The sequence below is a fragment of the Rhincodon typus genome, chromosome 26 (genome assembly GCF_021869965.1).
Source record: "Rhincodon typus isolate 14 chromosome 26, sRhiTyp1.1, whole genome shotgun sequence".
Classification (NCBI taxonomy): Eukaryota; Metazoa; Chordata; class Chondrichthyes; order Orectolobiformes; family Rhincodontidae; genus Rhincodon; species Rhincodon typus.
In genome coordinates, this window is record NC_063357.1 from 43,634,996 (window position 1) to 43,661,848 (window position 26,853).

A 26,853-nucleotide genomic window follows, 5' to 3' on the forward strand; every position below is an offset into this window, starting at 1 on the left:
CTCATCCCGCCCCCTTGACCTGTCCGTCCTCCCTGGACTGACCTATCCCCTTCCTAACTCCCTACCTACACTCACCTTTACTGGCTCCATCCCCGCCTCTTCGACCTGTTTGTTTCCTCTCCACCTATCCTCTCCTCTATCCCTCTTCTATCCGCCTCCCACTCTCTCCCTATTTATTTCAGAACCCCCTTCCCCTCCCCCTTTTCTGATGAAGGGTCTAGGCCCGAAACGTCAGCCTCTCTGCTCCTGTGATGCTGCTTGGCCTGCTGTGTTCGTCCAGTCCTGCACCTTGTTGTCTCGGATCTCCCCCGAATCTGGCTTTGGAAGATAGATCAATGACACACCCTCTGCTTTTACAAAGAAGTACAGCATTTTTATACATTTTGTGTTACAATAATCAAATTCAATGTATTCACTGTCCTTCCCCCTAATCCAAACACCCAATTCTGTGGGGCTCCTAATCAATGATGGGCACTTCCATGGACAGCCCCAGGTTCCCATGATGTTATGGTATTAGCTAGACATTGTAATTTTAGGATCTTTCTATGCATCCTATTTATTCACATTCCAAAAGTTTAATGGCTATATTACTTAGGGTCTTTCTCAGGCTTGTTTATCTGTAAGGATAGCTCGAATTCTATTACCCATTGTATTTTGGTGCTGTCTTTTATCACAGTCCTTTTGTTACTCCTTTTGTTTTCCCACTGTCCCAATTACATAAATGTAAATATAAATATAAAAAGTCAGTTAGTTTTAACTAATTGCTATAAGGTTAACTTCTGTTATAAAGTTAATTATAAAGTACAACATTATATAACAACTACTACCATTCGCATTTTGTAATTTATGGGTTGTGATCAATCTATCTTATTCACACTCCTAAGGCGAGTTAACCTTCACATCTAAGCTTAAATGTTTTTTAAGGCTTGTATTATATCCTGGTTCAGCTTTTATGTTTAGAGCATTTTTAGCTAGAAACTAATCAATATTGCAGGTAGCTTCAAAGAGGCAACTATTTACTACAAAATAACTTTAGCTGTTATCCTTGCAGCTGCTTAAGGATCTAATCTAGCACCCGATGCTATTCGTTTACTGGGACTATCATCCTTTCATTAATAAAGCTGGAATTAGTCATTTATCTGTCCTAAGGCATCCTTTTATCAGAACTGTCTCGGATGGGAACATACCAGCATTCTTTTACTGACTGTTCTAGCAGTTCTGTTCAAAGGTACCATTGTATTTCACTGTGTGAGCAGGCTGCTTAGTTTTGTTTAGCTTCTGTCTGTCATCTTGTAAGCAGGCATGGGCTGTCTAGTGTGTTCAGGTGAAGTCGCCTTACATAGCCAGGTACAGGACACCCCTACAATTGGCATAACTTTAACTCTGTCAAAATACTTAACAAAATAATGTTATTTAACTACTACTCATTGACTGTTCCAATATAGCAGCATCTCACAAACACACATTTGGTAAAGGCAAATTCAGAAACTCCGATTCATTCACTTGCTATCCCCTTAAGTCCAGGAGAAGGAACACTGACAGAATGAATCAAGCAGCAGAGAAAGAGCTGTATCTAGCAATTTCAACTCCAAAACCGCAACTGCAGCTATTGAAAGCAAAAACTAAAACCAAAGGTTTGTGTTGAGCCTCGACTCCATTCACTAATTCTTTTGTCTAACTTACAAAAAAAACCCAAAGCTATTTACTCTGCCTTCCATGGAGCAGACACCTTGGCACCAGGTTTACAACACACCTCTTCAAGAGAACCAGAACAGAACAAATCCCTCTTAAAGGCACATATCGTCACAATTACAACAGTCAGAATGTTATAGGGAGGAAAGGATCAGGAGTTATTTTTCTTTATTCATTAACAAGATGAGAGCATCACTGGCCAGGCCAGCATTTATTGCCCAGAGGGCCGTTACGAGTCAACCACATTGCTGTGGGTCTGGAGTCACATTAGGCCAGACCAGGTAAGGATGGCAGTTTCCTTCCCTAAAGGACATTAGTGAACCAGATGGGTTTTTCTGACAATTAGCAATGGATTCATGGTGATCATTAGACTCTTAATTCCAGATCTTGAAGTTGATTTTCCAGTGAATATGACTCCACTGCAGCCCAACCAGGACCAGATTAATTAAAAATATAGCCGTTTTATGTGATGTCAACATTATCTTAATATGGTCTTGGATTTACAAATCACCATAGTGCAGCTCGAATCTCATAACATTGCAATGGAGGCTTACTTATTTAAAGTGTCAGAATTGCACAGTTGGCATCTGTGTGGCTGAGAGATCAGCCACTAATCCTTATCCCACAGACCTTCTTTCAGCTGCAAAGTTAAAGGTGAAGTTCTGAAATTAAGAGAACTCAGTGATTCCTGATACTGAGGCGCAGTAAAAGATGCTTTCTTAGTCAAATGATGCAAGCAAGTGTAATGCAGGGTTCCATCAAGACAGAGAGATGTTTGTTCTGTATTCCGATATAGTGGACATGGGAGTATATAATGCTGAGGATGTAAGGGAAGATAGACATTTGAAGACTCATTGCATGATATGGTGTTAAAGGCACATTTCTTTTCCCATGCCTTTAAGAATAAGTCTACAATTGTGGACAAATTTATTTTGTCGTCTTGACAGAAGGAACAGTTCAATTATTTTATCTCAGACTGATGACTTCTTTTTCCAGTGATGACTCATTTTTGCAATGATCTACAGGATAAGGCTATCTAAGAAGGTTTCCAAATCTTAGGGATAGTGGGATTGATCAATATACAATGTTCAAGCTTTGGACTGTCATCAACACTGGCCTGTTCTCTGGCTCGTCATTCACTAGTGCCATTATTTATAACATTTTCAGATACTCTGGCTGTGGGATTAATGCTCAGAATTAGGCTGAGACATGGATGGGAGGATTGCAAAACAATCGGAGGAAGCAGAAAGCCTTAAAACTTCCCTGTAAAGTCCAACTTATAAATCTTGGGGGAAAAGAAATTTCTAAGGAAATCTCTACTCGAGGTTAAGCTAGTAGTGCCCCCCTTTCTTTGCCTCTCCATTTCTAGTTTAGTTTAGTTTGTTTGTGATTACACTCAGTGCAGATAAACTGTGTAGCCCTGTCCCTCCCTCACCTGTGACATGCTGCTCCCCATCAATTTGGTAATGATTCTCATTGTTGGTAACGTAAGATTGCTGCATGGCTTCCTGAATAAGTTCAAAGTGAATGCTCTCTCTTCTTTGTTTTTGTACTTTTTCCATTGCTTTAGGTCTCTTCTCCCAGCATTATCCTGTGTGCAGACTTGTCTACTTCACCTGCTTGATATGGGCTGGGAGGCCTTGGACATGCCCTTCTTCGATGAAATCAAGCTGCCTGATCTCTTACTGGCAATGTCACAAGAAAATATCAGTATCCATGACAGTGCTATACAGTGAGTACAACCCTGGTGTAGTCTGAATTCGCTGAAATATGAGTAATTAAAAAGATAGAGGTATCACGTACAGCAGCCTGGTGTATGACTGGTGCTTTTTAAAGGCTCTCCTTGTGTATATTTGAATTTAAACATGAGAAAGACCCTCTGTTGACTCCCTGGATATCTACTTAATGGTGAGGGAGAAGGACTTTACATAAAACTGATATTTAAGCAACTTCAAATGATAAAATTGTGCATGTGGTTATGGTTTTTGAACAGTTTTGCCAGGCGAAACAGATATGTACATTTCCCTGTTAATCCCAAAACGATGTTCTGTTTGTTTTGTTTTGTGAATGACACAGACTTCGCCATCATTGGTTTCTGTGTTATACCTTTGGTTCTCCTGCTAACCAGCAGGACAAGACAAAAGCCTGACAGCAATTGCTAATATATTCATCTTATGTACGTGACCTTTAATATAAAGAAATGTGTGAGGCACTGTCATAAACCATTGTCAAACCGGAACGGGGGATGAAGGATGTCGTGTAAAAGGGCCTAAAGAGGTCTTTGGAAACGGGAGGAAATGTAGTCAGTAGGGAGGGGATTCCAGAATATAATGATTGAAATTTCTAACAGAGTTTGTGGGTTGGAGATGAGAACTGAAGGCCAAAGTTAAAAAATTAGGTTATAATCCAGGAGTTAGGGCTGCAAACAATACTTGAGGTAGAACAAGAACGGCGCCTGAAGCTTCAATGGGCAAAGAGAATTTTGAATGCAGTGTTCCTGTGTGTACCTCAGTAAAGGGTTGGTGAGGATAAACTACTGAGTTAGTGGGAATTGTTAAAATGTAGGAAGAATGTTGAAGGGGTTTTGGTACAAGTAGGAGTGATAGGGAATGGTTTTGGTGTCTGTGATGGTAACAAAGTCGGATTTGGTAAAAGGATAAGGTGATCGGGAGGTGACATTTAGTATAGAATAGGATGAGAGATTTGCATCAGGGTAGGGTAAAAGGTGCAAAACATTGTGGTTTAAAAATTGGGTGAAACATGAGACTCAGCATATGGTGGGTTTAGGATCTGTTGGAGTTTGTGTATGGTGAAGCTCAGGAGGCAGACCATGCGTCTGAGGAAGCTGTTACATCAGTCTCCAGACAGGAAGTGCTACATTTCAAACTATTCATTAAACCTTTGTGGACTGTAAGTGATTTGAATCTTGTATTTGTTTAGCCAATGGAGTGAAGAGGATGAGATTGCAGATTATGAGTGTAACAAAGAGTGGATGGAGGAATGTCAGGATGGAATACAGCTTCGTGTGTGGTATGAGAGAATGTCTAATGCAACTGCTGAGGAGAAAAGAAGGGTGAGTAAGATCAATTTATCCCTCACTTTACCTGCTGTTTGTCATTGGTACACATCACTTTCTATTTAACTGAGAGAAACAAAATCTCTGGTTTGTGAAAATTCTTTAATGTTGTATTTATTTTTTTGAATATTTATTAAATGTAGGAATAGAATATACTGCCTAATGTGTTTTCTGTTTGAATAGAGTAAAAGTGGCGTTTTTTTTTAAACCCCCAGAGAGTTGGTGGGTTGGAGAAGGAGAACTGAAAGGCCAAAGTTAAAAGATTAGGTTGTGATCCAGGAGTTAGGGCTAGAAACAATACTCAAGGTGGAACAAAAAAAAAGACTTGGATACATTTCATTTGTTTTGACAACTGTTTTTACTGTGCAGGGTTGTCCTGTACACAGTTTTTATTTGTCTATATTTTCGTTCTGCTGCTATTTTCTTTGTTGCAGCTTCCACTGTTTCTGAAGAATCAACCCATTATGTTTTAAAGCCTGGAATTCCTAATGATCAATTTGTTTGTGTTTTGTGACAGATGCACATGTTTGTTGCACGTTATTGTGACTTATTGAATGTGGAGATATCTTGTGATGGGTGTCATAAAATAGCCCCCTGGCATCGCTATCGGTGTCTTCAGTGTCCAGACATGGATCTCTGCAAAACATGCTTTCTCGGTAAGAACTTGGTCCTGATGTAAAGTGAAAATGTCTTGATTTCTGTGGGCTGTCAGCAGAGCTTAAACATGTTATGGTTTGCTTTATTTGTCATAAGCACTGAGATTTAACAGTAGTGGGAAGTGTAATTTTAAAGAGAACTCAGTCTCTTATTTTAAAGTACTGTAGAAGAAATAGTCTTGGTGCGGAAACTGAGCTGTTACCTTGGGTGACAGCAGAGTCAGTAGAAGAGAAGACCACTCTGGCTGCAGAACTTGTGTCAGGCTGCAATTTGCATATGCCAAACAGTTCTGGTTGCTAATCCAAGAAGGAAATGGCCACGCCGTGGATCTGGTTCAGAGAGGTGCCACAGTGAGTGGCCCCTCAAATCCTTGGAGACCAAACTACGAAGAAAGGACTATAAGAACAGAGTAGAGCTCACGAGCCTGTTCTCTCTCCAATCAGATATGACTGATCTGTACCTCCGCTCCATTTCCTACCTTTAATCCATTTACCTTCATATCCGTACCCAGCAAAGCGCTACCAGTCTGAATCAAATAGAGCTTTCAAGACTAATTTAGTTGCACAGTTTTTTTTGAGGGGAGATTGTTTGAAATGTTAACTAATCTTGATGTGAAAAGGTGCTTCCTGACCTCCTCGTGAACAGCTGACCTTAGATTTACGCTTCCTCTCCTTGTTCTAAATTATATCCGTGCAGGAATCAGTTTCTCAGTATTTACCTGATCAAATTCTTGAACCACATTGAACACTCTGATTAACCTTTCAATGTTTAAAAAGCAAGAGAAGCAGTCATGGAGTGATACAACACTAAGATCCATTATCTCTGTGCTGTGTCTTTGAAAGAGTTGTCTGATGATCCCTTTCTCTTTTCCCTAGAGCCCAGAAATATTTCCTTTTCAGAATTTGTTCATTTGTCTTTTGGAACTTATTATTGCATGTGCTCCCACCATCCTTTCAAGTGGAACATACCAGATTATAACAACTTGCTGCATAAGGCATTGTCTCTGGTATCGTGCCAGTTCTCTTACAGATCTGTATCCTTCTGCCACAAAAAACCGTTTCTCCTTATTTAGCCTATCTAAATCCTTCACAGTTTTGAGCACTTCTATCAGAGCTCCCTTTAACCTGCTCTGTTCTGAGGAGCATAGCCCCAGTTTCTTTAGTATCTCCACAAAACTGATGTCTTTCACCTCTAGTTCCATTCTAACCTTGCTGGAGTGTGGCGCTTAAAGTTAACCACGGTGCAAGTATTTCTGCTCTGATGCGTGTTTTGTTAATACGAATTGACCATAATATGATTGATGAATAGTGGACGCTGTTTGGAAAACGCGAACTTTCTACTGTACAGTATAATGATTTTCTATAGCGATTTCCCTATAATGCGGTTTTCTATAGCACGAGGTCGCGCAAGAACGCAACTATCGTGTTATAGGAGAATTACCTGTACTTCAACCAGTCATTTCTAAAGGTTCAGAAAACTTCTTTGCTTGCGTGTTCTATGCCTCTTATGAAATCCAAGTCTTCCAATGCTGATTAGCAGCCATCCCAGCTTGTCCTGACACCTTGAAAGATTTATCATTCCACACACAGATCTCTGTATTCTTGCACCTTTCAAATCGTACCATTGAATTCATATTGCCTCTTGTCGTCATTCTTAGAGAAATGAATCATGTCACACATTAATCTGTAATGTTTCTGCCCATTTCATAACTGTGTGTCCTGGAGTCTTTTACACTCTTTGCTCCATTTTTGAGATCCACACCAACTGCAGACACTGAAACTGCACCTGTATACCCTCGCCAAAGCCATTAATGTATATGAAAGGAAACATGATGGTCCTTGAGTCTGGAAAAGACCAATTCACAAATACTGTCTGCTTTCTGTCCTTTAGTCAACTTTGTATGCAAACAGCTGCTGTCTGTTTAATCCAGTGGGTGTCAACTTTTCTAACTAGACTGTAGTGCCTTATGAAACCTTTTTGAAAGTCCTCTTGCCCTCATTTTCAGGACTGTTTCTTTCTTCATTAGACTGGTTACATACAAATGAAGAAAGTTTTTTTGCACAGATTTCATGAAATTCTTTCCCATCCTTTCCCTTTTTAGTGTTATATTCCTTCTCTATATTCAAATAACTGAAGTCCCTATTTATACCATTTTAAAGTTGTGAAACATTTTGTGGTTCTGAAAACTTCTCCCTCTGTCTCATTCCATTATTTGCTGGCTTCTGATGTCTGTTCTGCAGCATAATAGTTTGTCTGTTCTGTCTTACAACCCTCACTACATCATGCTGTTTCAGTCTGAAACATTATATTTTGTCAGTTCTGTCTTTTCCCTTTCTCTGTTCTTCCCAATGTTCCTGAATAGATTCCAGGTTTATACAACCTTTGGCCCTAATTTAGCCAGCCAATACCTGGTATCATTCTGGTGTTTCTATATTGAGAGCCCTCTGTGGCTAAGGTATGTGTCCTTCCTTAAAAGTAGTGCCCAGAACTGAATGCTGTACTTCTGACGAAGGTAATGTTCAACTAAAGATGTTGACCTGTGCAAACTGAACAACTGTTCTCCATTTTTCTTACTACCCTACCGTCCTGCTTGTCGTGTTTGTTTTGTTTACTTTGCACTTGGTAGAACGGACCAATTCTCTCCATTGCATACCGAAATTGGCACCGTTTTTGCATCTCACTTTTTCTGTCTCCACCATTAACAACCTCTTTATCTTTTGCACTGGGTCTCTATACCAACTGCTCTCTTGGTCCTTCTCTGCCTCTGACTAAAGTATAAAAATGGTCCTACTTTCCAATACCTTCCAGCTCTAAAGAAGAATCAGACATTGTATGTAACGGGACTTCGTGTGGAGCTGCAGAATTTCTCACAGTGTGGGGGAATAGTTCTATAGGAGTAGTTGATTTGACAGCTTCTTGCTCAGACACAGATTAAAGTGTCCTCTTCAGCCTTGTTCCCAGTGCATTGATCTAGAAGGAAACTTATTGAGGGTAAATTCAACCTCTTCAGAACATAGGACTTAGAAGCAGGTGACCTCTCTCACGTACTCCAATGGACAAAGGCCCAACCTTTCTTAAGATAGGCCCTTCATCCTATGAATAAGTCTCAAATGAACCTCTTGAACTATTTCTAAAGCAATGATGTCTCTTTCAAGTAAAGAGATCAAAAATGTACACAGCAGTTCAGATGTGGTCTCAGCAAAGCCTTGTACAGCTGGAGTAAAGCTGCCTTATTTCTTTATTCCGTTCCTCTTGCAATATATGACAACATTCCACTTGGCTTCATGATAATTTCCTATATCCTTGTACTAACCTTACATGATTCATGTGATAGGACATCAGGTTCCTTAATGCCTCAGTGACTGAAGAGAAATGTGCAGTTGCAGGAGGAGGCACCAGTTAATATGGTATACTTGGGTATCACCAACAGAGATAGGACTAGGACTTTGAGGTCTTCTTGCGGATTGTGAGCAGCTATGGGCTGAATTAGAAAAGCAGAACCATTGTCATAAGATAGATAGATTAGAGAGTTGAATGTGTGACTCAACGACTGGTGTGAGAGAAATGGAGGTTGGTTCATGGGGCACTGGCACCAGCACTAGGGTAAGTGGGAGCTGTACCATGAGGATGGCCTTCTCTTGATCTGTGCAATTTGGGAAATGCCATCGTAGGTAATAGCTCAAGATGATTGTGTTCTTCCTGTTATCTAAAGGATAGGAGGGACCTTGCGACATTTCCAGTGGTCAGTTTCCAGAAACAGAAACAAGGATATCTGTTTGCTAGGTAATATGACCTTCCCTATGATATGCCAGCTGATTTATGGGAATTGTCCAGAACACACTCTGGTGGCAGTCTGAAAATGATTCCGTCTGCATAGGTGCATAGTCAGGGTCTGCAGCTTGGAACCAATTGAAGCCACCTTGCTGTGCACCTCATGGTGCTTTATCTAGTATTTTCGAATATCAGAAACTGAAATGTACCATTCCCCTGCATGACTAACTTATTGCAACATTTAGCTTTCTTAAAATGCTGTATTTGATGTGCTAGTGTTTACTTCAGGGTAACGTTAACAATTCCTGTGTAACATGTCGAATGTAGGTTTTTCCAGTAGTTTGCTCAATATTAAATCACGGCATTCTAGAGTGTTGTAACTTTTCTGAAGGCTAATGATCAATTGTCTCTGTTTTGTTTTTGTGATGATTCTATTCTTCAGGTGGAGTAATGCCTGAACATCATGAAGATTATCACAAAATGGTGAACATGGAGTACGCATGTGATCACTGCCAGGGATTGATCATAGGCCGCAGGATCAACTGTAATGTATGTGATGACTTTGATCTCTGCTATGGATGCTATTCTGCGAAGAAATATCCTGACAGGTAATCGAGGACAGTAATGGAACTGCCATTTCCCATTCCTTCCTCTAGTATTAGAACTGAGGCCCATGCTGGGAATAAAAAGCTAGACCATCAGCGACAGCTTGCATTAATGATTTATTGTAATAAACACCTCAGGATGCTTCAGTGAAAAGTTACCAAATAAAATTTGACAGAGTCCCAAATGGGATTATGATACTCTTTGAGCAAAAGCCTGATTGAAGAATTAAGTTGTAAAGAGGGCTATAATGAAGGAAAAAGATGTATAGAGAATTGGGAGGGACTCCAGAGGCCAGGGTCCAGGCAACGAAAAGCCAACACTGGCTTCAGGAGTGCTGAAATGGTCAGAATTGACTGAATGCAGAGATCTCGTTTTGGGAAGAATTGGAGTTGGGCTGAGTAAAGCTGGAGGAGATGATTGAGATGGGAGGTTAAAACCATGGAGGGGCTTGGAACCAAGGATGGGAGTTTTCCCATTTGCTTTGCTTCCTTAGCTGGGTACCAATGTAGGTGAGCGAGCTCAGAGGATATGGGTGGGTGATACTTGGTGAGAGTCTGGATACAGCCAGCAAAATGGTGACATTTGTGGAGATTGGAGCCAGAGAGGCCTGTCAGCAGTATGATGGAATGGGAGGGATGAGAGGTTCAGCAATTGAAAGCTGATGTGGGGTGGCAATATGGATGGCAATAAGGAGAAGGAGGTAGGTAGCCTTAGTGAGTATGTGGTTGTCTCATTTTATTTAAAGCAGATTTTTTAAGGGACTCTAGATTTGTCATTGTCCTTCCCACAACACTCCACACAGTTGCTACCATCTGTGTATTCTGTTGTAAACAGACGTGCCCACTTTAAAAGCACTCCACTGAGTTTCCAGTAAACTTGCTGATTTATTTGGTTCCCTCTGCCTCTGGTGTGGTGCCCAGGGGTAAGATATGAACAAAAATATCTCACCATATGGCCGCCTGAGTAACTGCCAAAATCGTGCCCTTGAACATTGCTTCCAGCACATTTGACTTGGAGATCTTATTCTTCAATTATTTGACTAATTGACTTTCTGGAAAATGTTTCCAACTGTTTTGAGCATACGTTTCACCATAAGGTTATCACCCTGCTGTGATGCACACTAGCATATATTGGTCAGCGTGTATCTTGAACCCAGCAGATTAAACTGCTTGAAGGTGGATTATATTGGCTTCGCTCTGTTTCATCCCCAGTAAATGTGTTGTGTGTCTCTATACTGTTTCTCTTGCTTTGCTGTTGTTTTCATAAAGTTAGCTAAGCTGGTGGAGAAGAGTACTGTAGTTGCAACAAAAGCAACTTTTATTGAAATTCAGCCATCAATTGCACTGAGTTCCTTCACTGCACTTATAGAACTGTGATAAGTTGTGTGATGAATTTGATTGTACTGGAACAGGTACCAAGCTTTTTCTATTTTATTTCTTGCAGTCACTTGCCAACGCACAGCATTACAGTGTTCCCCATGGTGACGATTCGGATCAGTGACCGCCACCGGCTCATACAGCCGTACATCCACAACTATACCTGGCTGCTGTTCAGCGCGCTGGCTCTCTACACAGCTGATGTTGTAACAGAACTAAACCCTGCCGAAGAGGAGCTGGACTCGGATGTGCGCAAACACGCTGAGGCCCTGGAGGCTCGCTGCACAGAGCTCATCACTGAATATCTGCTCAAAGCACATCAAGGGAAAAGTTAGTCATGTGCATGACTCTCATTCCTTAATTCAATTAATGTACCTAGATATTCAAATCATAGATTTTAACTTACTTGTTTTAGCCTTTAAATTTATCCTTCTAATATAATTGGCCTTCCGCCTCTGCTGTGCATTTGAACCCAATTCAGATTAAAGGGAGCAAAGTGTCTTCTCCCCCTTTCTCCAGGGTCCTCCAAGAAATGATTTTGAACAGTTCACCAAAGAAAAGACATCAGTAATTTGACTGCTTTAACCCAGAGCCTTTCCTGCAAATGATCTTCTAATTGAGCACTAAGTCATCAGTATGGATTTTGTTTGTTTGGTAAAATGAAGGCTCACATTTTGCATGGTGAGGGAGATGCTGTTTCCGTGATGTAGGGGTAAACTTGAAGAAGAGCAAAATGTTGAGTTGGAAACTCTTTAAAATATCTTTTAGTCAACCCTGCTTGGTCATATTATGACATACCCCCATGGCAGATGGGACTTGAGCTTGATCTTCTAACCCAAATTTCGGGATATCACCACTGTGCTGCATGGACTCTTGGGAACCATTTCTACTAACACTGGATAGGAAATGTGCACTTTTTCCTGGCACTGCTTTTCCTGTTGGGGTTTGACTTCATGAGCAGTAGCCTTCCTTTGGGCTTGAAAGGGAATGGTTTACAAAAGAACAAAGAACAATACAGCACCAACACCTTTTGCCCTTCCATACTAAAACTGTCTTCACTGACAGGATCTGTATCCCATTGTTCCCTCCTTATTCATGTGTTTGTCCAGGTGTTTCTTGAATGCTGCTATAATGTCTGCTTCCACCACCTCTGGCAGCGTGTTCCAGGCACTCGCCACCCTTTGTGTGGAAAAACTTGCCTTGCACATCTGTTTCTAAACCCTCCCCCTCTTGAACCTGTGTCCCCTAAGAATTGACCCCTCCACCTGGGAAAAGCCTCATGCTTTCCACTCTATCCATGCCATTCACAATCTTATAAACTTCAATCAGGTCGCCCCTCAACCTCCTGCGTTCCAGTGAAAACAAACCCAGTCCATCCAATCTTTCTTCATAGCTAAAATCCCCCATGCCAGGCACCATCATGGCCAACCTTATCTGTACCCTCCAAAGCATGCACATCCTTCTGGTACTGTGAGACCAGAACTGTACACATTATTCCAAGTGTGCCTAACTAAAGTTCTATAAAGCTGCAGCATAACTTGTATATCCCTATACTCAATGCCTCTTCCAATGATGGCAAACGTGTCATAGGCCCATTTTACAACCTTATCTAATTGTACTGCCACCTTCAGTGATCTGTGGACCTACACGCCCAGAGCCCTCTGCCATTCACTATAGTTTCCACCTGTACTTGACTTTCCAAAGTGCATCACCTCCCATTTATCCGGATTAAACTCCATCTGCCATTTTCCACCCATGTCTCCAATGCTGTATCCTCTGACAATCTTCCTCGCTATCCGCAACACCTCCAATCTTTGTATCATCTGCAAACTTACTAATTAAACCGGCTACGTTTTCCTCCAAACTATCTATGTAGACCACAAACAGCAAAGGTTCCAGCACTGATCTCTGTGGAACACTACTAGCCACAACCCTCCATTCTGAAAAGCATCCTTCACCGCTACCTTTTTATCTCCTATGACTAAGTCAGTTCTGTATTCCTCTTGCCAGCTCACCCATGATATCATATGACTTCACCTTTTGTACCAGTCTGCCTTGAGAGACCTTGTCAAAGGCTTTACTGAAGCCCATATAGATGACGTCAACTGCTTTCCCTCATCAATCATCTTTGTCACCTCCTCAAAAAACTTGATCAGGTTAGTGAGGCACAACCTGCCCTGCGTAAAACCATGCTATCTATCACTAATAAGGCCATTTGCTTCTAAATGCATGTAAATATTGTCCCTGAGAATCTTTTCCAATAATTTCCCTACTTCCGACGTGCGGCTCACAGGACTGTAATTTCCTGGATTATCCCTGCTACCTTTCTTAAACAACGGGACAACGTTTGGCTATCCTCCAGTCCTCTGGAATTTCACCTGTGGCCAGAGAGGATACAAAGATGTCTGTCAATGCTCCAGCAATTTGTTTGCTTGCTTCCCTCTATATTCTGGGATAGATCCCAACAGGACCTGAGGATTGTCTACCTTAATACTTTTTAAGATGCACAACACCTGTTTATTTTTAATAGCAACTTGGCTTAGAGATTTGACACTCCCTTCCCTGATATCATCCTCCATCAATTCCTTTTCTTTGGTGAATACCAAGATAAAGTATTCGTTTAGGACCTCATCTACCTCTCTGGCTCCACATATAGATTCCCTCCTTTGTTCTTCATTGGGCCAACCCTTTCCCTGGCTACCCTCTTGCTTTTTATGTACGTATAAAAAGCCTTGGGATTCTGCTTAATCCTGTTTGCTGATGACTTTTCATGCCCCCTTTTTAGCCCTTCTAATTTCTTACTTGAGTTCTTTCCTACTTTCCCACTCGAGGGCTTCATCAATTCCCATCCTCCTAGACCTACCCTTTTCTTTCTGACCAAGGTCATAACATCCTTGGTCATCCAAGGTTCACGTAACTTGCCATGCCTATCCTTCATTCTCATAGGAACGTGCCGCTCCTGAACTCTTATCAACTGCCGTTTGAAATGCTCCCACATGTCTGATGTGGACTTACCATAAAACAGCCAGCTGCAATCAATATTCTCCAGTTCCTGACTAATATTTTTGTAATTTGCCTTCGCCCAATTTAACACTTTTACTTCAGGACTGCTGTTATCCCTATCCACGAGTGTCTTAAAACTCTTGGTATTATGGTCACTACTCCCAAAATGCTCCCCCACTGAAACTTCTCTCACCTGGCTGGGCTCATTTCCCAAAACCAGGTCCAGTATAACCCCTTCCCTGGTGTTGAGTTATTCTGCATTTCGGTATGTGCTGACAGTCATCTCAGGCAAAATGTCAGTTGTGTTTATACCCACCAATGTACTTCAGCATGTGGTCTAGGTTGACATTATAATGCAGCTCTAAGGGAGCGCTGTATTGTTCAGGTGGTGTCTTTTTGATGGAAGCTACCAGGAGTGGTGTTCCATTGCTCACTGAGATTGAGGAGCTAGGAAAGGTATGTGGTCTTCCAAGAAGAAGGTAGAAACCATAAACTTAGAAAATTGTCACTCACAGAAACATAAAAAATAGGAGCAGCAGTAGGTCATTTGGCCCTTCTGTTGTTCAATATGATCATGGCTGATCATCCAACTGAATACCTCGTTTCTGCTCAGTTTAGCTCTAGGACCTATATCTAACACTAATAAATATCTCTATCGCCAATAAATCCAATAACAATATCAGTAGAGAATGGTTAGAATGTGGAACTTGACACCAAATGTAGAAGTTGAGGCAAAAGTTGTGGGTGAATTTAAGCAAATTTGAATAAAAGCATGAGAGAGAAAGGAATAGAAGGCTGAATGCTAGAGTTAGAACAAATAGGTAGGAGGCGGCTTGGATGCTGTGTTAACACTAGCAAAGACCTGCTGGGTCAGATGACCTGTTTCAGTGCTATAAATTGTGTGTAATTCTATCCAGTAATGATTGGGAAATTATAGCATGCTAAAAAACATCAGCATGTGTAGGTAAGTGAACCTTTAAGTTACAGCTTTTACAGTGGTTCAGGACTTCAGTTTTAAAGGAAGGTTTACTTTGCAATGTTAAAGAACTGAATGACCTAGTCCTGTGAAGAGTATCCATATGTCAAGTTGTCCAATCCACAAATGCTGACTGATCTATGTGCTTGCTGCACATGCAGTCTTTATTTGTTTACCTTTTGTTTTTTAAAAAAAGAGTAATTACAATGCTTGCAAAATTTATTTTGGTCCAGGTCTGAAGAATTCTGCTGTGCTTACTTTGCTGTCCAACGTGTCAGCTGAGGATGAGAAGGATGTAGCTGGTACCTCAACAGACACTGCTGAACCAATGCTTTCCACAACTGGACGTAGCACCAGTAATGGGCAACAAGGCCAGCCTCGGTCAGCCAATCTGGATTCAACAAATGTAAATAATTAACTTATTTTTGTCATTCGTTTCAGTTTGATAAGCTTTGTTCAAAATTTCCACATTACAGAACTAAAATGCTCTTTCCTAAACTAGTCCAGACTGATCTGATGAAAATCCCTTCGTTTTCTGTTCAGGACTTTTGGTGGAATGGCTGTGGGGTCTTTCATTCAAAGATGCTAGTTAATGAGCCAAAGCTGCATGCAGTTTGTGGTGGCTGGGCGGTGCTGTGGGAACATAGGCTAGTCACTGTGGCTGTCTCACTGATACAGCTCTGCAGGGGTGGTTCATGCATTATTCAGGTAGCCTGGTAGGAGCTCTGAATGGACTCCTGCTCCGAAACAGTGTTAGATAACTCTTAGTGGGATTAAAGAAGAAAAGCAACAGGGCAGGTTTCACAGCCAGCAGCGGTGTGATGGCATCTGCTGCTGATCTTGAAGAAAGCTGCCAAGATCTAGAGATCTGTGTGGCATATAAATCTTTATTCCTAATGTTACTTTGATTCCAGCAGCAGCTCCTGGTGTCTTCAGCATTAAGCAAGGTTCTCATGGACAGCAAACCAGGAAGTAAAAACTACTGGTTTTTCATGTCTCAGTCTATTTTCAGAAAGCTTAATAAAGATTGAGGCATGTACATGGACTTAAGGTATAAGCTAAAATACCCTAAACTTCAAAAAAAAAGCCTTTACCAGTTGTGGCATAGATTATAAGAGCAGGGCGATCATGTTGGAACTGTACAGAACTTTGGTTAGGCCACAGCTGGAGTACTGTATGCGGTTCTGGTCACCACACCATAAGAAGGATGTGATTTCACTCGAGAGGGTGCAGATGAGATTCACCAGGATGTTGCCTGGGATGGAGCATTTCAGCGATGAAGAGAGGCTGGATAAGCTTCAACTGTCATCTTTTGGAGCAGATGAATTTGAAGGGAGACCTGATAGAGGTGTCTAAGATTATGTTGGGCATGGTCAAAGTGATAGAGAGCAGCTGTTTCCTTTGTCAAAAGGTTAATAACAAGGAGGCATAATTTTAGAGTGAAAGGGGATTTGAGGAAAATCTTTGTCACTCGAAGGGTGTTGGGAATCTGGAATGTATTACCTGGGAAGATTGTTAAGGCGGGAAACCTTACAATGTTTAAAATGTACTTGGATGAGCTCTTGAAGTGTCATAACATTCAAGGCTGCATCTAGTGCGGGACTAGTGCAGATAGTAGTGTATTTTTAGCAGTACAGACTTGATAGGCTGAAGAACCACCTCTTACAGTATGATTCTTTGATTCCATGATTCCAGAATTAGAGTCAGAGTCAAAAAGCATGGGATAGACCCTTTAGTCCAACCAGTCTATGCTGACCATGTTCCCAAACTAAACTAGTCCTATCTGCCTGTGCTTGGCCCATACCCCTCCAAACCTTTCCTATTCATAAACTTATCCAAATGTCTTTTAAATGTTGTAACTGTACCTACATCCACCACTTCCACTGGAAATTTATTCCATACACAAGCCACTCTCTAGGTTTTAAAAAAAAAAGTTGCCCCCCTTGTCATAATCATAGAGCTGTACAGCATGGAAACAGACCCTTTGACCCAATATGTCCGTGCTGACCAGATATTCTAAATTAATCTAGACCCATTTGCCAGCATTTGGCCCATATCCCTCTAAACCCTTCTTATTCATATACCCATCTAGATGCCTTTTGAATGTTGTAATTGTACCAGCCTCCACCACTTCTTCTGACAGCTCATTCCATACATGCACTACCCTCTGCATGGAAAATGTTGCCCCTTAAGTCCCTTTTTAAAACTTTCCCTTCATCTTAAACCCATGTCCTCTACTTTTAGACTCTCCTACCCTGGGAAAAAGACTTATTTACCCTATCCGTGCCCTTGATTTTATAAACCTCCATAAGGTCACCCCTCAGCCTCTGACACTCCAGGGAAAATAGCCCCAGCCTATTCAGCCTCTCCTATAGCTCCTACCCTGGCAACATCCTTGATAATCTTTCAAGTTTCACCATGTCCTTTCCTATAGCAGGGAGAATAGAATTGAACGCAGTATTCCTTTTTAAATCTTTCTCCACTCACATCCCTCCAAGAGGTTTTCTAAAAGGTGAGAGGTTGATTATGACTTTTTTTATGACCATAAGAAAATGCAAAGTTTTTTAGGGTTTTTGCACAATGACCTGTGTAAAAGTAAAATCCAAAAGAACTCAGTTCTGAGGAAGGGTCACCGGACCTGAAACGTTAACTCTGTTTTCTCCTCCACAGATGCTGCCAGACCTGCTGAGCTTTTCCAGCAACTTTGTTTTTGTTCCTGTGTAAGAGTGTAGTGTGACATGGACTGCAGTGGTTCAAGAAGGCAGCTCACCACCACCTTCTCAAGGGCAACCAGGGATGGGCAATAAATGCTGGCCCAGCCAACAACACCCATAAACCAGGAGTGGCTTTTTAAAAAAAACAATTCAGGAGATTTCCATTTTCAAAGAGTTCTACAGTATTTAACCTGTCAAGAAGGCAAGGAACCACTGGCAGTGGCATATTAGTTTCCATGTTTAATTGCTCATGTCCAGCGGTTATCAGTTCCATAGTTCCAATGGGTTTTAACTAACTGATCATAACCAGAGAGTTATTGCAATAATATAAATAAAACAAAAAAGTAAAACCAAGGACTCGGGATGCTGGAAATCTGAAACAAAAGCAGATGTTTCTGGAGAAACTTAATATGTCTGTGCAAATCCAAGTTAATGTTTTGAATCCAGTGACTTAGTATCAACAATCCCTTTATTTCTCTCGTTCGCTCCTTGCCTCGCTTGCTCCTGCTCTCGTGCTGTCTCTGGACTCCATCTCCATCTGTCAACTCAGTCTTCTCTCTGTTTCACTCTTGTCATTGAGATAAATACAACCTTTACCCAGATGCTATCATTTCTGAAATCCGAAACATTGACTCTGATTTGAATGCGCAAACACTGCCAGACTTGCTGAGTTACGTCAGCAATTTCTGCAATCATTGCAATAACTTCCCTTTTAGTTCCTGCACTGTTACTTCTGGTATCCCCCGCATATCCATCCTTGACTCTTCATATTTCTTATCCACAAGCTGTCCATTGACAGTATCATGGAAAACCACCGACTTATTTTTCCTCGTGTTGACAACATCAAATTCTATCAGCTCTCCTGATCCCTCCATTCTCTGAAAACTATCATAATTTCATATCTAACATCATGTACTGGATGACCAGAAACATCCTCCAATATTAATAAGTCAGAAGCCGCTATGGCCACTACAGACTCTAGTCCTTTGCCACAGATCCTGTCCCTCTCCCTAGCAACTGTCTGAGATGAAGCCAGACTGTTCACAACTTGTGATAACAAGGTGTAGAGCTGGATGAACACAGCAGACCAGGCAGCATCAGAGGAGCAGGAAAGCTGACCCTTCTTTAGAAATGGGGGAGGAGAAGGGGGCTCTGAAATAAATAGAGAGAGGGGGAGGTGATGATAGAAGGTGGATAGAGGAGCAGATAAGTGGAGAGAAGACGGGCAGGTCAAGGAGTCGGGGATGAAGCCAGCAAAGGTGAGTGTAGGTAGGGAGTTGGAATGGGAGGTGAGGGGTGAGGTATAGGGGCAGGTGTAGCACCTGCGGTTGTAGGGAAAGATGCCGGGAGTGGTGGGGCTAATGGGGAGTGTGGAGCGGATGAGGGAGTCGCAGAGAGAGCGGTCCCTCCGGGAGGCAGATAAGGGTGGGGAGGGAAATATGTCCTTGATAGTGGGGTCAGATTGCAGGTGGCGGAAGTGGCGGAGAATGATGCATTGAATCGGAGGATGATGGGATGATCACCTCCATCCCAGACCCCAAGAAAACCTTCCCCATTTAACAGATGTTCACCTGCACATCCGCTAATGTGGTATATTGTGTCCGCTGTTCCCAATGTGGCCTCCTACATCAGGGAAACCAAGCGGAGGCTTGGAGACCGCTTTGTGGAACACCTACGCTCTTCGCAACAAATGACAACAGCTCCCAGTCGTGAACCATTTCAACTCCCCCTCCCACTCTTTGGACAACATGTCCATTCTGGGCTGCCTCCAATGGCACAATGATGCCACCCGAAGGCTGGAGGAGCAGCACCTCACGTTCTGCTTGGGAATCCTGTAGCCCAATGATCTTGATGTGGACTTTACAAGCTTCAAAATCTCTTCACCCCCAACCTCATCCCAAGACCAGCCCATCTCGTCCCTGCTTCCTTGACCTGTCCATCTTTTCTCCCACCTCACTGGCCAACCCCCACCCCCATTTCCTACCTACTAGCCTCATCACCGCCTCCTTGACCTGTCCATCTTCCCTCCCACCTACCCACTCCTCCCTCCCAACTGACCAACCCCCATCCCAACTCCCTACCTACACTCACCTTTACTGGCTTCATCCCCGCCTCCTTGACCTGTCTGTCTCCTCTCCACCTGTCTTCTCCTTTATCCAGCTTCTATCCGCCTCCCCCTCTCTCCCTATTTATTTCAGAGCCCCCTTCCCCTCCCCCATTTCTGAAGAAGGGTCCAGACCCGAAACGTCAGCCTTCCTGCTCCACTGATGCTGCCTGGCCTGCTGTGTTCATCCAGCTCTACATCTTGTTATCTCAGACTCCAGCATCGGCAGTCCCTACAATCTCTGTTCACGACTTGTGTTGGATTTGATTCCAAACTGAGTTTCCTACTCCTATTCGCTGTCATTAAGCTGGATTGTTTCCACTTCCATAACATCACCTTGTTCCACCCTTGCCTCACTCAATCCATTGCTGAAACCCTCATCCACTGCTTTGTTATCTCTAGATTTGACCATTTCAGCTCGTTTCTGACCATCTTCCCTGGTTCTATTCTTTGTAAACTTGAGGTCATTCAAAGCTCTGCTGCCTCTTGTGTCCTAACTCTTAGTGTCCTACTTGCCCATCGCCTCTATGCTTGTTGATCCATGTTTTAACTTGATCAAGAAAACTTCATTTTGAAGTTATTATCCTTACTTTCAAGCCCCTCCAGGTCTTGTCCATCTCCAATTCTGTAATCTCTTCCAATCTTACAGCCTTCCAATATCTGTATCCATTAATTCCAACCTCTTATGCATTCCTTTAATCACTTCACTGGTGGCTGTACTTGAGCTGCCTGGGCCCGAAACCTTGGAATACCATCCTTAAACTATTCTGCCTCTGTTTCTACTTTAAGGCACTCCAAACCAGCCTGTCTGATCAGCCTTTTAGACATTTGACTTAATATCTCTTTCTGTGGCACAGTGTAAAGTTTTTGTTGATAATTTATCGATGATCAGCCTTTGGATGTTTCATTGTTTTTAAGGCACTACTTGTTTGCAAGTTTTTTTCTTGCAGTTCAGTGCTTGGGCTGCAACTTCTTCGTACAGACTAGATCAATCAAATTGGCAACACTGGCATGAAAATGAATTTTGCGACAATATTGGAGTAGTATGTTGTGCAACCAAATCAGAATGAAGCTATTTTAAGTCTTACATTGGCAATAACAGATTTAATTAGTATTGTCATAACAAAAGAACTTCTGAGATTGTAATAGGATTGATATCTCGAGCACTAACCTTAAAGCCTATTGTGTAGCTATGAGGAGAGCCAGCCAAGTTCATTGGCCAAAAAAAAATTAAAAATATGCCAGTAAATAAAGTAGGGAAATTTTTAAAGGACAATCAAAATGTCCAACAAAAGTACATTCTATTGAAAAAGTCACTCGGTTCAGGGCAGTTAGGAATGGGCAACAAAGGCTTTGCCAGCTGTGTCCACATTCTATGAAACAATAAACAAATTTCTGAAAAAAACCAAAAGAACTGCAGATGGTGTAAATCGGAAACAAAAACAGAAATTGTTGGAAAAGTTCAGCAGGTCTGGCAGCACCTGTGGAAAGAAATCAGAGTTAATGTTTAGGGTCCCTTCCTCAGAAATCTGTTTCTTAAATCCTTATGCCCCAGGTCAGTGTTTCTTTGTTCATCAGCATAAATCTCACGAAAAACATCATACTTGACTTACCGAAAGATACTAATTTGCTCGATGATGCTTTTTCTAATCAAGTAGTAAGTGACCATTGTCCGTTATCTTTTGTAACTTTTTAGCAATCCACTCCTGATGTTCAGAAAGCAATTTTGTCTGATACACATTCAGGAGACGGGGAGGAAGCTGTTCAGTCCAGTCAGAAGAAAATTCCAAAGAAGGTAAAATCATCCGAGAAATAGTTGGGCAGAATTTATGTCTGGAGATCTTTAAGGAAATCTGATTTACTTTGGACCTCATAAGTGATTTATGGTGATACCTGTAGTGTTCAATAATTTTTGAGTTCAAATTACACGGTTGATTATGATGACTCTTGATGCAACAGGTATTGTAAGCTAGTCTAATTCAGCAAGGAAAAAGTATAAAATGATGTTAAATATTCGAAATCTGTTTTGCATTATCTTACATAGTACATCAAGTGTTATCTAATCAAGGTTCAACATGCATTAAGCATAATTTCTTTTCCTTAACAATGCACCTTTGTCTTCAGACTTTTGGTTGTGACAGTTCATCTTTTAACTTTTGACAAACGTTTATGTTCATAATTTATTCACTCAAATTAATTACAGCTATCCCTCATTTAGTACCTCAAGTGCTCCTAAAAATTGTTGTGTGAAACAAAAGCTGGGTAAATGAAAATCACTTCACCCAGAGAAGCTCTGTAACAAGAGTGGGTTGCATTCCTGATCTTTTAATTTTTACATTAAAAATCTATTGTAGCCTTGAACCTAACTAGCCCAATTGATCCTGCTCCTAATTCTCAATAACTTGCTAATTTTTCATTCACACGCTCTGCTGGTTATTTCCTAGTCCTGAGCCCTCGCAGTAGGAGAAAGCTTAGGAGACAGACGACTACAAGGAGGAAAAAAAAATACAAGGGAGTGGCCATGAAGAGGGCTCGATTAAGCCAATGGCTCCTTTAAATAATTTTGTTATGTTCATAAGTCAGCTCAATAATTATTGGAAGGGTAAAGGAGTTCAGCCCATCTGAGAGGATTGGATGACCAGAAATTTAGGACTGGTTATGATGCAAAGCTAGTTTCAACTTCATTAGACTTTCTAAAGTTCTGCTATGGCTTGTTTAGCCTATATAACTTCAATCTGATGAAAATAAAACTAAAATTCTCTACCAATGAAAAGTGAAGCTTTTAATGTGGCACTTGATTTCACTCCAGGGCTGTTCTCCTTACAGTGCACTTCCTCCATGTTTCACTCAAATGAACAATGTTTGACTCTGCACCACCTCAATTTTGATTTGTTCATCACCAGTTTTGTTTGCCTCACCGTTGGCAGCATGTCTTCAGTTGTCTCAGTATAAGCCGTGGGATTCTCTTCCTAAACCCCTCTGCCTCGCCTCTTCCCTGTCTCAAACCTAACTATTTGACCACTTTAGGTCCCATGACCTAACATCTCTTTACATGACTTGGTGTCAGATCTTGTCAGAATGGTCCTATGGAGTTTTTTGCAACAGTGTTAAAGGTTCTGTATATATGGAAGGTGGTGTGCTTTTAAGTCACAGATCCCTGTTTGTTTTTTTCCAGTTAAAATCAAGTGAAAGTGATGCCACTTTGGCAAGTATTGACAGCATTGAGTGGGAGAGCGTGCAGGTGCTACAGGTATCTGGATCTGGAGCAACTACTTTGAACTTTGAGAGCAGTAAGGACAATATGATCTCTGACTCAAATTCATCAAATCGCATGTCTTTATCCACTACTGACTCCTCAGCAGTTTTATCACCCAGTCAGTTAAGTTTCATGGCAACAGATACTGCCTCAGAAGATGCAGTTAAACATAGCAGTTCCATTGTTGATGCTTCTTCCACACAGCAGTCTTCCTCTGACCTTTCCACTAAGACACCCAAGACTGAACAGCAACTCAGTGCCTCCCAGTCTGAGCACAGTCCATTGTTGTCGGTGATGTCCACTGCATCAGAGGAAGAACAGCATTCTTTTGTGTCCAGCGTTGCATCTGACATGGTCGCAAAGCTATCGCCTCCCGATGCAGCAGAGTCAGTGGCCACTGTATCAGCAACGCAGCTCCCTGACTCGAGTGCAGCTGAACAACAAATGTCTACATCAGCGGTGGAGGTAGTTAAAGCAGGTAATTCAACATAAAGTTATTCACTAAGGCATTATAAAGAGTTAGATCCAGTTTGCTCAGAAATTTAGGAAGAAAGAGCTTGCGAAGTGAGATTAGTAGTAACATTTATGTATTGGCTAATGAATAAACTCTTTTTATTGACTCCCGTGTAACTGAACACCAGTTTGGTCATTTACAGCCTCCCCAAGAAGTTATCTTAACACAGGGTGTATTTTTGCAAATATTACCGTGCCTTCTGCGATAGTATCCCTAGAATCCCTACAGTGTAGAAGCAGGCCATTTGGCCCATCAAGCCCACACCAACCCTCTGAAGAACATCCCACCCAGACCCACCCCTACCATATCCCCATAACCCTGCACATCCCTGGACACCATGGGCAATTCAGCATGGCCAATCCACCTGCTCATTTTTGCACTGTGCGAGGAAACTGGAGTACCTGGAGGAAACTCACGCAAATATGGGAGAATGTGCCAACTCTGAGGCTGGAATTGGCCCCGGGTCCCTGACACTGAGACAGTAGTGCTAACCAGTGAGCCACCATGCTGTCCTAGTGTTAGTGTTAAAGACTATAGAACCAAGAAGTTAAGACGAGATCAAGTTCTTACGCTCAGATGAAATAGTGGACTAGGCCCAGGGGGCAGAATTGGGGAGAACAGGAGAGTGCAGAATGAGTGCCATCTTGACTTTGCGGAAACCAGAAGTTGCTTTAGGAACTTTTTTAATGATTTTCAGGGCCAGAGCCTGCTGTGGATGCAGATCACACATGTGGATTAAAAACCTCTTTCAAGCGACACACTGCTGCCAAAGAGCCCATGCACAGCCAAGACCAGGTTTTTGCTGAATGCTCACAGGAGAGAATTCTGGGACTGCTGGCTGCAATGCTGCCTCCTGTAAAAACTGTAAGAGCCGCTGGCTGTTTTATACAGAAGCATTTTCCTATGTTTAACAATTGAATAAACAGGCTTCAAATGTATGATAGAAGGGTCTCTATTTTGGCTCCTTACTATAATTAAGCTGTGTGAGAGTTTACATTCAATGGATTTGGTGTTCAGATGTTTCCCTAAGGTTTTATTTCAAGTTATTTATTTGAGATTTATTTTCGGAACTTGAAGTTGAAAACATACCAAATGAAAGATCCATTCAGCCCCTTCTTGTCTCACCTACTCAGGAAGCCAGCATTTGACCCATTGCAACATTGAACTGTTCCTTTAAATGCTGGCAAGCTGTTCACCTGTACTTCATTCGGAAGTTCATTGTGTGTAGAGTTCAGTCTTTTGAAGAACAGCCTCCTAAAAATGATTCCCAATTTTGCCTTTCAGCTGATTCTGCCTAGTTGTCCCCATGCCGTTTTCTTCAGATTATTTAATGAGATGTGCTTGCAGCTGGTAAAGCTGTACATATGTTGCCCATCTGTCTGGAGAAGGTGATGGTGAGCTGCTGCCTTAAACCACTGCAGTCCATGTGTTGCACACATGTCCGCTGTGCTGTTAGAGAATGAATTTCAGGTTTTTGACCCAGTGACAATGTCGCAGCTTAATTTCGTTTTCCAGATTCCCCTTTTTCATTTCTTTCAACATAATGTGTGCCTCTTTGGGATCACTACAAAGTCACCTTCTTGCCAGGCTAAAAAGAAAAAACCAAGTTTTGCAAGCCTTTGCAAACAGTTCAGTCCTTTTGACATTTAGAAATGCACAGTTGTGTTCACAGTAGCTGTTTTGATAATTACCACTCGGCATTCTAAATCAATGTACAGACTTGTGATGTTATCCTCAATCCCACAGGATTCAACTATGTGCCTACCAAATTTGAGGCAAGTACTGAAGCTGCTGTTTCGGGTGGCAATGCAAAACCCTGGGCAACTAATTGAGACCTATCACTTGACGCTGGGGTTACTTGGTCAGCTGCTATTGAGAATCTCCCCAGCAGAAGCTGACGCAGCAGTAAAGGATGTCCTTTTTGCATCGTGGACGTTACTTAGCACAGCAGAAGGCAAGCTGAAGCACCCAGGATGGATGACTACGCAGGTTTTGTTTAGTCTCGGAGCAGTGTGCTTGGACTGGTAATGTTTATTAGTATGTATATTTGTAGGGGGGGGGGATGATTTACATATGAACATAAGAGCTAGGAGCAGGAGAAGGCCATCTGGCCCCTCGAGCCTGCCCCGCCATTTAATAAGATCATGGCTGATCTTTTTGAGACACAGTTCCACTTACCCACCCACTCACCATAACCCTGAATTCCTTTAGTGTTCAAAAATTTATCTAGCCTTGCCTTAAAAACATTCAGCGAGGGTAGCTTCAACGACTTCACTGGGCAGGGAATTCCACAGATTCACAACCCTTTGGGTGAAGAGGTTCCTCCTGACCTCAGTCCTACATCTGCTTCCCTTTATTTTGAGGCGATGCCCTCTAGTCCTAGTTTAGCCTGCTAGCGGAAACAACCTCCCTGCCTCCACCTTATCTATTCCCTTCATAATCTTATATGTTTCTATAAGATCTCCCCTCATTCTTCTGAATTCCAATGAGTATAATCCCAGTCTACTCAGTCTCTCCTCATAATCCAACCCTCTCAGATCTGGAATCAGCCAAGTGAATCTCCTCTGCACCCCCTCCAGTGCTAGTATATCTCGTCTCAAGTAAGGAGACCAAAACTGCACACAGTACTCCAGGTGTGGCCTCACCAGGACCCTATACAGCTGCAGCATAGCCTCCCTGTTTTTAAACTCCATCTCTTGAGCAATGGCAGACAAAATTCCATTTGCCTTTTTAATCACCTGCTGTACCCGCAATCCTACTTTTAGTGATTCATGCACAAGGACACCCAAGTCCCTCTGCACAGCAGTGTGCTGCAATTTTTTACCATTTAAAACATAGTCCATTTTCCTGTTATTCCTACCAAAATGGATGACCTCACACTTATCAACATTGTATTCCATCTGCCAGACCTTTGCCCACTCACTTAGACTATCTATATCCCTCTGCAGACTTTCAGTGTCTTCTTCACACTTTGCTCTACCACTCATCTTAGTGTCATCCGCAAATTTTGACACACCACATTTAGTCCCCAACTCCAAGTCATCTATGTAAATAGTAAACAATTGAGGTCCCAACACTGATCCCTGAGGCACACCACTAGCCACTGAC

The 26,853-nt window shown here is 42.0% G+C and overlaps 1 protein-coding gene across 1 annotated transcript in view; it reads left to right on the forward strand.

Annotated features, from left to right (window-relative positions):
- The window catches only part of zzef1 (zinc finger, ZZ-type with EF hand domain 1), a 190,136-nt gene that overhangs the window by 129,562 nt on the left and 33,721 nt on the right, over positions 1–26,853 (forward strand). The window contains exons 32-41 of the mRNA XM_048612408.1: positions 3,263–3,424; positions 4,633–4,765; positions 5,286–5,424; positions 9,639–9,804; positions 11,246–11,508; positions 15,391–15,563; positions 21,672–21,770; positions 23,151–23,709; positions 24,443–24,609; positions 25,492–25,769. Of these exons, the coding sequence (XP_048468365.1) occupies positions 3,263–3,424; positions 4,633–4,765; positions 5,286–5,424; positions 9,639–9,804; positions 11,246–11,508; positions 15,391–15,563; positions 21,672–21,770; positions 23,151–23,709; positions 24,443–24,609; positions 25,492–25,769 (2,139 nt within the window). The remainder of the gene's footprint in view (positions 1–3,262; positions 3,425–4,632; positions 4,766–5,285; positions 5,425–9,638; positions 9,805–11,245; positions 11,509–15,390; positions 15,564–21,671; positions 21,771–23,150; positions 23,710–24,442; positions 24,610–25,491; positions 25,770–26,853) is intronic.